At 37.1% G+C, this 11,725-nt stretch overlaps 1 protein-coding gene across 1 annotated transcript; it reads left to right on the top strand.

Moving 5' to 3' along the window:
• The first annotated feature begins 1,132 nt into the window (after positions 1–1,132).
• LOC142626292 (ethylene-responsive transcription factor ERF062) lies at positions 1,133–2,563 on the top strand. Its single transcript, XM_075800104.1, has one exon. It carries the CDS (start codon positions 1,156–1,158, stop codon positions 2,389–2,391), a length of 1,236 nt encoding a protein of 411 aa, XP_075656219.1. The 5' UTR covers positions 1,133–1,155; the 3' UTR covers positions 2,392–2,563.
• The last annotated feature ends 9,162 nt before the right edge of the window (positions 2,564–11,725 follow it).

Here is an 11,725-nt window from a genome sequence, read left to right as displayed (position 1 = left end):
TCACTGAATAATATCAACTTCCAAAAAGTGAAATAAAGAGCTCTAGGGAATCTCTCTCTCATATGTGGTATTTTACTCCCCTAGAATGGTCACCAAGTGGCATTGACCAAAGAAGGTAGCTTAAGATAGTTGCACAAAAAAAAAAAAACACCATCTAGTAGTAAGTTCTAATCATTTGAGGCTCAAAATTGGAGGTGGGAAAGGCCCATATAGGATGTTCCATCACCTTTTCTTGGTTGAGTTGATGTGTGCCGGAAGTGTCTCCAAACCCTTATCTAAAGACACATGGTGATGCACTTCAAAAGGCCGAATAAGGTATACCTGTGTTCATAGCCTTTGCCATTTGTTTAATAATAGATCCAGAAAAGACAGCCATGATTTTCTCATACATAAAAGAACATAATAATTTATTAATACTTGAATTAAGGCCTGTTCAAAGCTAATAATAACGTCGATGATAATATTAATAATGAAGCTCTTCTAAAAACACTAATAATTTCCACCTAATTAATTAAGAACTTGCAATTCAGGGCCAATCATGAGACTCTCAACATCAGTTGGTCTATATTGCAAAATTTTTGTTCCTAATTTTTTCTGTCTGCAATTATTTTCCTCAAGTATGACATTGACGCTTAGAGATGACAAGAGTTTCTTGCACTAAAATTAATAATCTTATTATCAAATTCAATATGAAAAGTAAAAAGAAGGAAGAATATAACATGTGGGTGTTTTGGAAAATCACATGATCATTAGTAAACTATCCTAGAAAATTCAAATAATGCCATCAAATTAAAGTTGTTGTCACTGTCATGGAGGAATATTGATCCATCTCATAAACCCTACATGACAGGTAAGCAAGAAGGCCTGAGTTGTAAGTTTCTCATTGGTTAATTGGCTACAAAACATCGGAATGGCAAGCACGAACGTACGAGCTTATTGTCTTGGACAAGCAGATCCGACTCAGAGGATAACTTCACTTTATCAACGTAAAGCTAGCGGTTCCTTTTATTTTCTATTAAGACTTATAGCAGATTCCTGTCCATCATGAGGTGTGCTTTAGGATAATCAATATATATATATGTAGCATTGTTCCTTCGCTCTCTATCATTTCTATCTCTTTCTCTGTATTTTCTTCATCCACCAAGAAGGCTTTCCATGGAAGATCAGTTTCCTAAGATGGAAACCTTCATGCAACAAGAGTTGCCGTCTTATATGGCGTCTGGATCAAATATTTTTGGTGATCCAATTATGTGGCGTGCTCTAACACAAAGTTTTTGTTACCACCATGGTGGCATGAAATCATCATTATCAGCATCATCCCCTGATAGGCGGTTTTCATGTTGGGAGTCTAGTTCTTCCACAGAGGAGGCTTCTGATATCAATTTGCCTACTAGTATTCCTGGTTTCACTAAACAGGATGTTCATAAACACCATACAAGTCCTCTTCTTTCAGCAGCAAGTGCCAAAGAAAGCTTCATTCCTGTAAATTTTTTGGACACGTTTCCAAAACTAAGTCAAGCTCAAGCTTCTACACCCTCTTCTCCATCTTCATTATCAACCACATCCAAATTCCCAAATTTAACTTTGTTTCTGCCAGAACATACCATGTTATATTCAGCTTCACCCATTGTTGACTCACCTAGCAAGAATCCAAAATGTGAATCTATGTTATCATCTCCACACCCTTCATTTTCCATGTCTCAACTAGGCCAAGTTAAGTCCTCCAAAGGTTTTAATGACTACTGGCTCAGCACCACGAAGACACAGCCAATGAAGTACACGTCCACCGGACGAAGAATGCAGAATAATCAGGTTGTGCACAAGACTACTAATTTTTCATCACAGGGAAAGCTATACAGGGGGGTGAGGCAAAGGCACTGGGGGAAATGGGTGGCTGAAATAAGGTTACCAAGAAATAGGACTCGGGTTTGGTTGGGTACTTTTGACACAGCTGAAGAGGCTGCTATGGCATACGACACAGCAGCTTATATGCTACGTGGGGAATATGCACAGTTGAATTTCCCAGATCAAAAGCATGCAATTAAGGCCAATTCTTTGAATGGAACCACAGCAGCCCTTCTGGAAGCAAAGCTACAGGCAATATCATCACAAGGCATTAATTCTGCTCATAAGAAGCCAACTGAGCCACCACCAAAAATACTACCTAAGAACCTTTTATCTGAGAACATAAAAATCCAAGGTTTGAGCCAAAACACATCGAGAAAAGAGTGGCAGTTTGAGTTGGAGAGCAAAGTTGGATCAGGGGTACTGATTGAGAACAAGAAAACTCAGGAGGTTTTATCAGATGTGGATGCTGTTCAGCTAAGTAGAATACCCTCCTTGGACATGGACATGATCTGGGATGCTCTTTCAGTTTCAGATCATTTATGACCATCATCTTATTATACAATGGTACCAATTTCTGGATTGAACTCATCTTCATGTGGGTATTATGTTTTTGCTTAATTTGAATAACACAGCCATTTTTCTTTCTGTAGGAAGTCTCATACTTTCATACTATAGGATCTATGCAATCTTTGTCCATGATGATTTTTGCTTTAAAACATGTTCTTTATGCAGGTATTTTCCGTTTTCTTTTGTAATTTTTTTTCTTCCTGTTAGCATGTAGGTAGTTTTTAGCACTACTATATTGTTCAGATAAGGAAAAGTTTTGAGCTTTGGACTTTGATTGACATTTTATTTGGAATGTGGAAGGAGGCCTAATGGGCCCTTGTCCGTAAAAACAGGCATTCCGCTTGTTGGCTGTTAAAGGATGTTGAGCACATTGGTTTGTGAGGGCCAATCAATTGGGATATTTGAAAGAACAATGTCAAGATACTATAAATTTTGAGGCACATTACATTTTGTTTTTCATCCTAATCATTCATCTCGATTAAAATGTCTCTTCGACCTTTTGTAACACACAATGATCCCCAAAGTTAATAATTTAGCTACAATTTAGCTCTTAAGTCATATCGTATATTTAGGTGTTAAAGTTTGACGGAAAAGTAATGTGCGAATAGGACACGTGAACTCTGACCCCACTAAACCAGCTGATATCTACCACTAAAAATTAAAAGACAAAATTACCCTCATACAGATCAATTAGACAACCTTAGGCAGTTCTTTGGATTGTGAGAAAATTTTACAAGAGTATTCAAGAAAACTCAAAAATAAAAATTGAATATTTTCCCCCAAATTTGAATCAGGCAACCTCCTAAATTTTTCTTATATTTTTCCATAATTTCTCACAAAACAAACATGACAAGCAAAATAAATAAATAAATATATTTTTTAATCTACATTGATAGTGAATATTTTCACCAAAGCAAAATAAATCTAACAAAGATGAGATTTGTCATGTCTTTGAGGGATCGTCACGTACAAGAGGGTAATTAAGTTCCCATGTTTATTACTCTGCAATGCAATCCGTTCAACAACTACTCGTCTAATACACCATTATGACAGAGCGATAGGTCTCGACGAACGATCCCTTTCACTGAGTCCTCTAGCCTTTGCATATCCTCCACTCCATTATTTCCATATGGAAAGAACCTACACACTACACCCAAATATCCTTCTACAAATTCGTATCTACCAAGTATGAGAGGTCAAACTCAAATATCTCGAGATATTAATTTCACTAAGGGAAGTTCCTAAATCCATGGAAACTACCATTATATAAGCACTAAGGCTCCTCCTCTCCAAGACACATAATTTCTAGCTCTCATATTTTTGAAGTTATTGGAAATCATTGAATTACGGACTTCACCTTTGGAGGGTCTTTGGCCGGTATCATATCAGTGCACTTTGTAAATATTTCATTCTTCAGGTACCCTAGCATTGCAAGTTTGGGCAATTGGCTCACTGACCCAATTTGAGTGAAATAAATACATCGGTTTCGATCTTTTTCAATATAATCACCACGTAGTGAATCAACAAAGCCTAAAGTGGTTTATCTTTCAACTTCAAGTTTACCTACTATGATATTAGAATGAATATGATCTCCACCAGATAGACATAATGCTTTAGTTAGTATATGAAAGTGTATATCATGATTCTTTTGTCGATCAATAACTACATGCACTACACGATGAATGTGAAGAAGTCGACCATTATCTTGGCAATTCTCCTCCTACTCTTCCTCTTCCACCTCTCAATTCACCAAGACTTATATAGCTCTTCCCAACCCACCAAACCACATTTGACCCAAACCCTCCATTTTGCCCACATCATATCCTGATCCATCGACAAGTTGGGTCTTCCTTGTTAACTCCACGGATTTCGATTTGATTTGAACCGCACTCCAAGGATCTTGACTCGAATAAAATGAGGTTAAAAAAAAAGAGGTTCATGTTGTCCTCATCATTGTAAAACATGATTGTGACAAAAACTACTATGACATCGGAACTCACCCTCGCCAACCTCGTTTATCGCTCACATGCCAATCTTCATAGTAGCTTCACCATCCCTACCACTAAGCATTTCCTTACTAATAAAAAGCACTTTTAAGTTGAAAATTGGGGCATTTGACTAATAAGGTTTTGTTAAATATATAAGAACCTTTAGAGAGAGAGAGAGAGAGAGAGAGAGAGAGAGAGAGAGAGAGAGAGAGAGAGAGAGAGAGAGAGAGAGAGAGAGAGTTATAAGAACAAATAACTTACTGAGTGTATTTTTGTTGATACAAGTCTTTCCCTATTTATACAAAATTCAATCACTCCATATTACGACACTAACAGATTACATGTATACAACTGACAATTACTCCAACTAACAAACTAACTACCCAATGACTAAGCCACGTGGGAAATGGTAACTGTCTTAACATCTCAGCAGTATCTTAGCAATGATTGTAGACATTGAATTTTGTACCCCTTACAACTCGATCTCTCGTTCTCCAATGATGTTAGAATTCCAAAGCCCAAGGTTTAGGGCCCAATCAAAAAAATATTAACTTGATGAAAATGTTTATGAAAAATATAACTTTTTTGGAAAAGAAAGGCCACATAAACCCTAGGGCATGTGTATGCATACACACATATGAGCACGCATGCTCAAGTTCTGTGTATGCATGCTCCATGCATGCGTACACTTAGCACGGGCATGTGTGTGCATGTTAGGGTTCCAGAAATCAGAAAGGAAAGGTTTTCTACATTAAAATTTGGTTTGGAATGAATCCCACATCGTATGGGATGTTGCGTTAAAGTGAATTAACCCCTTGCAAATTAATTAAATACCCAAGTTAGTTAATTAGATCAAATTATATGCAATAGCGTGGTAGCACAAACAAATCACCAACTAAACTAAATACAGTGGAAAATAAATTTGACACGGATGATTTGTTTTCAAATGGGGAAAACCACTGAGGCAAAACCCCACCAGGTGAATTTAAGGTCACCACTCCCAAGAATCCACTATTATCAATCACAAGCGGTTACAAGTATAAGGAATCCTACCAAAACCTATGGCCTATCCCAAAATACCAACCTACAGTTGAACCCTTACCCCAATACCTAATTGGACTTGTATTGTAGTGGCAATCTTTCCGTTCAATGCACGAATCCCAGTAAGTGACTAACCAATGACGCACGGATTCCAATACGTGACTAACTCCAGCAACTTGAAGAAGATGTTGGCTACAAAGACAGTTCATCAACAATGAAGATTAGGAAGCTCTTTGGTCACAAAACCATTGGCGTAAAGATGCAGTAGCTTCTACAAAGAGAATAATGAACTAGGTCACTATTTGCTTGTATTCTCTTGGCATCCACTTGTGACAGCCTTTAACATAAGTCTTATATATGTCTAGGGTTGTGAGAAAAGAAACCCTACACAAATACATAAGCTTGACTCGAAAATCAGATTTGGAAATTTTGATTTCGTAAGTCTTGACAGAAACAGCTTTTGTCGAGCTTCAACATTAAATCTCGATAGAAAGGACTTTGTCGAGATTTCTATCAAGTTTTAATGAACAACTTTTCTTCACTTGTTTCTTGGTCAAATCTTCATGGCTTGAATACTTGACTTGAACAACATGTTTCTTGAAATTTTAAACTCATTCTAGATCTACCCAATTACAAGTAAAGTGTATTTTGTCAAAGGATTAGCCAATTACAAAAAATATATCCATAACAATCTCCCCCTTCGGCAATTTGTGACAAAACCACAACAAAACAAATAATCATGAGAGAAATCTTAAATCACTTAACTTATAACCACTTGTTGCATTACACAATAAATCTAACCCTAACATAAACTCTTGAAAAACTTTGCAAGAAGAGAGTCCATGGCAAGATAGACTTTCACAATATGTCTTTCTGAAAAACTTAACAAAACTCATCAACACATCATGTGTGAAACATAAATAAAGATTGCGTACATAAAGAAACATGTGTATATAGGGAGAAAAGAAAAAACACATGTAAAGATAGGTGAATAAAATGAAAATACATCATCATTATATATATAAAAATAAAGTACAATGTATGTCATAATAAAATGGTCACAAGACCGGTGTGTAAGATGTTAGGATTAGTGCCCTTAAATCCTATTGTATGATGCTATCTATGATACTATGTACGTTATTATGTATGACTTAATGTTGTGATTAATAAAGTTGTTTTATTATTATCTAAAATAATGGTAACATGAATATAGGACATTATCATATAGTCCATGGGATGCATAATATGTGATTTATGTGAAAAGTTACAAAAGATATAAATCACAAGTTCTTTGTAAACTCAGAATTATAGTTCGTAGTCAATGATGAAATAGGGCATTTCATCTGCGAAGATTATAACATATCAACTAAGATGATTTGTCTTGATCATGGAAGTGTAGACTTCTAGTTGATATGTTGATATGTTTTAAGAGTTAAGACATACTGAACTGGACCGCTATGAGATTTATTATTCTCCTAACAACTGTCAATTGAATAATAAATCTCACGACTTCTATTAAAATGAACTCTTAATCTTGAGAGGATAATGGACCTGATCATGAAATGTAGGTTGCTTTGATATATCAGAAGTGAGATCTAAAGTAATAGTCAAAACCTCAGTATGTTGGGCAGCCACATTTAGTGTTGATAGAGCATATATTCTCAAGATGGAATTCATAGTCTTTTAATGGAGATATAAAATATTCCCTTGAGATAAGTTTAATGGGTTCAGTTATTTAGAGAGTTAGGCCTAACCACTTTGATAAGAAGTTACTAAAGTATATATTTATGAAATTGGATTTTATAAATATATAATGAATAACTTTAAAGGATTAAGCTGGGTACTCAAGGATAAGATGTAGTAATTTACAAAGTGACAGTCTACATTCATGACTTTGTATTACTACGAATATTTTATGAAAGAGTTGCATGTATAATAAATTCTTGGGATATAATTTATAAATAAGGCCTAGAGTGCAACTATATTTATATAGTGGTATTAAATATAGTTAATGGTAACTTTGGACTTGTCAAGAGTTGACAGAAAAGCCCAAGGCCTATTGGAGCTAGTGTCTTATTGGTCCTTTTTGGTCCCATTCCAAGCCACACACTAAAGCCCAATTGGAAAGCCCAATTAGATAATCAATTAGATATAAAGGGAGAAACATACAAAATTTATATGTGTGAAAAAGAGAGACATCATTGTGAAAGGGTGTGTATGTGAGAGTGAGACACTCTATCATTCTCCCTTTGAAACTGATTGAGAGACCACACTTCTTGGGCGTAAAGTGGGGTTAGAGTTAAGATTAAAAGTATTCCCGAGTACTTCTAATTCTTGTTTTGAATTTCACCACACCAAGGTACGCTCTATTGTTCTAGAATTCTAAAATTTACATAGTACATGTTATCAATTGCGAATGAAGTAGATCCGTTAATTTTTCGCTACGTATGTTTTGTATGTGATACAAACATGTACTTTCCATCATTAGAGGCTAATGTAAAAAAGACAGAAAAGAAAAGTGCATAAAAACCTCACTACATCCCTAAAAACTATACACACTTCCCCTAACAAAAATTTCCTATACTAACTCTCCCCCTAAGTACAAGACTACTCTCAAACCCAAAACTACTCCCCCTTTTTTGTAACGAATGATAAAGGGTAAGTCATTGAGAGGTCGTTATCTTGTCATCACCATCACATGAGACCTTTGGAGAAGGAGAGGGAGAAGGAGCAAAGCCAGCCATGCGAGCGTGTCTATTGATAATGCAATCGACTCTAGTGTTCATTTGACACATCTCATTTGTGAGATAGTCAAGACGACCACCAAAGTTAGCCTCCATTCGCTGAAGCTGCGCCATGATGGCCTCGAGGGTCACTCCACCAACTGCAGAGGTAGAAGGAGTTGAAGAAGAGGTGGAACAGCAGAAGCTGCAGGATTGGTCGTCTCCATTTATGGCCGCTTCGATCGAAGCTGGGCCTCGCTTCGTCAGACAAAGCCAATGCTAATGGCACCCATGGTGGTGAAATGAGGAGAGAGAGGAATGGAAAAATGAAAGTTTTGGAGGATTTGTGTGATAGCTGAAGGAAAGATAAGCTTATCACGGGTAGCATTATCCAAATACACATTTAGAATAAATGTGATGAAATGAGAAAGAAAGTCTATAAAGAGATCCTCCATCAAGGAAAGAAGAAACTGAGCACGAGGCTCAGTGATGGAGTTATAGTGAGAGAATGGTGTGAGAGTGAAAGTCATCACCATGTTAAGGAATCTCGAGCCTTTACAAAACCCGATCATAGAGTGTTTAGCTTACCACCCAATATGGAAGGAGTCTCACAAAAGTAAGAGAGAAGCTCGTCTCTAGACACAGTTCATAGTCGATCATAGCCAGGGTAGTCAGGATATGATATCCTAGAACGTGTAGTACCTCGGATATAAGATTTGGAGTAACTACAATACATGTACCTTGGAACGTAGTAACAAACTAAGGCACAGAGGTATCGATGCCGTGTATGTTGGAGTAAAACTCCTGAATAAACATGACAGGACATCGCGAGGGTTTCTCGCAGAGAGATTCCAATCCCCGAGTCCGAATGACTTTAGGTAGTGGAGTGTCGGCAAAGTCTGACAAGATAACTTGGTGTTCGAGATGAATGCCATGTTTCTAAAATTTCCCAAAGAAGTCCATCTGGGCCTTCTCATCACGAAACCGACTATGAAAAGGTACGAGAGGATTAGAAGAAGAAGATGACCTAGAACCTTGACGAGGGTTCCGAGCTAGAGTAGATTTGCGCGGCTTGGGTGCCATGACGTAGTCTATCTGAGAGAGAGAGATAGAGAGATAGAGAGAGAGAGAGAGAGAACAGAAGGAAACACAAGTTCAGAAAAGGAAAGAAAAGAAAGAACATATGCATGAAAAATGCATGAATATGTGACATGAGAATTTAAGAGCATAATGGGTAAAACCCAATCCAAACCTAACATCACTCACAAGATTAATCAAGCACACAATCCTAAAATGCATGAAATACTGTTATAATGTATAGAAGATGTAATGCATGAACATATAACAAAAAATCAACACAACCTAACCCAAAAATTTCACAAAAAACTCAAAAGCCCTAAAATTTTTCAAAAACCCCGAAACCTAGGTCTAATGAGTGAAATGCATGAAAAAGAGAGGATTTAGAGGTCATACCACAAGAATGAGGCTTGAATTAAACCAAATCTTGAGTAGGTTGAAGGATTTGAGTGAGGGACAGGGGTTGGGGTTGAGAAAGAGAGATTTCTATTAGGTTCTAAGACTTTAGGAACTAATTGTATTAGAACTTAAATTTGTAATATGTTGACAAATTATGATCAAAACATAGAGTCTAGGTTTAGGCTTGCTCAAAGTATGCTTATTTGTAGTATTGGAATCGACTGATTGCAGAATTTATTGGACTAAATCTGCAAGGCTTGATTGATTGAAAATTAGACTCGACTGATCGAACCACGTGCCGATTGTTTTTTTTTTTTTTTTTGTGCAGAAATTTCAATTTAGCCCAAGCTCGTTTGACATGCAGGGTTTTATGTTTTACTCTAAGTATAAAAGGAAAAACCCTAGCTACATTTTAAAAGTCTTTGATGTGTTGTGTGTTGAATCGCTTGTGAGATCTAAAGGTGTTTACCTTCATACACACTTAAGGTTATCAAAATCAAGATTCATGTCAAGAACTTGGTGATTGCTTCAGCTGCTGCATAAAGAACTTAAAGAAGATCTGAAACCTTTGAGTGGAGTCTCAAAGTCACAAGTAGGAGAACTTGTAGTTGTAGTAGATCAAAAAAAGAAATAGTCCGTGGACTTAGAGCTGTCATGTGGTCATGGTAGTAAGTTTTCTACTTGAGGTAGCAATAGGATGTTAGTGGTCTAAGTTTTATTGTACAAACTTCAATTACTTCATAGTTGATCTGTTTTACCTTGAGGATAGCTAGGTTAAATCCTCCCTAGGTTTTTTACCGGTTTGGTTTTCTTGGGTTATCATATCGTCGTGTTCTTTATATTTTCGCATTATTTACATGATATGATTTTATTGTGTTAACCTAGATTTGTGTAATTTATCTAAGTATTCACTTGGCTAAATAACTAGGTTAAACAACTTGTGTTAAAGGGTATAAAAACATACGATTTCTATCGAGAGAGAAGTGTGAAAATGAAATTGGAAATCGTGCCTACTGTGTTTGGAAAAAGTATTTCCCCTTCATTAAGGATTGCATGACATCTACACCCTTTTTGAGTCGAACCCAGGCTCTACACTGCTGGCGTATGCACATCTCTTTAGGGATTTCATCACCCCATCTGTAGATGCCCAGACACAAACATTGGTAGTGTTACCCATAATTAGATCTGGAGTTGACTTTGTAGGCACTTCTGGGTCTATGGGTGGATAGGAGTAGTTGAAAAGGCCCCCTCGATCCTTCCTACCCCACAACTTCCATGAAGGGAGGGGTATGGCGATTGAGTCCCCCTAGGATAGGAACAACCTACTAGTTAAGCCTTTGTATATAGTTGGCCTAGTTATGTCAAATCTATGAGGACTAGATTAAGCCCAGAGCCCATGAGGACTAGGTAAAACCCAAAGAGTGAAAATCCAAGCCTAGGAAAGGATACCCTTATAGGACTAGAGGTCAGGGGAAAGTGTTTTGTAACAGGTGTGCCCTTTTTGCTTGCGCCAAAGAAATCATGCTCTATTCTAGGTTCTTTCTATCTTGCTTGCATAGCATCCATGATTAAACCCCTAGGGAAAGCAACCCCGTTGCTTGTACATGCTAGATCATACCCTATCCCTCAGGGTTTACAATCCTACAAGGGCATTCATGCATACACTAAATGGTTCCGTCACCTAATTGTGCAAAGATAAAACTTGTGGCAAGTAGCTTAAACTCCGTTTAGGAGGAAATGCTGCTGAAAAGTTGTCAAGAATTTCAAAGCATCAAGAGTCCAAGAGCTTTCCTAGGAAAAATCCAAAAAAATTGCCAAAAGGTCCTTGATGTCAAGAATCCAAGGGCTCCCCCAAGAGACCCAAAGGTCCAAGAGATCCATGCTGTCCAAGTTACCAAGAGATCTGCATAGTCAAGAGCCAAGTTTTTCCTTGTAATCGCATTTACTTGTATTGTAGAAGGCCCATTGTTGGAGCCATTGAACTCAGCATTGTAAAAGCAAACCTTGTACAAGCATTCTATTTCCATGTAATCAAAAGAAGGGCTCGTCCCGCATTATCCAGCATGTCATGTAAGTTTTGGT

The sequence above is a fragment of the Castanea sativa genome, chromosome 2 (assembly GCF_040712315.1).
Source record: "Castanea sativa cultivar Marrone di Chiusa Pesio chromosome 2, ASM4071231v1".
Lineage (NCBI taxonomy): Eukaryota > Viridiplantae > Streptophyta > Magnoliopsida > Fagales > Fagaceae > Castanea > Castanea sativa.
The sequence above is the reverse complement of the archived record's forward strand: the minus strand, read 5'-3'. Positions and strand labels throughout refer to the sequence as shown.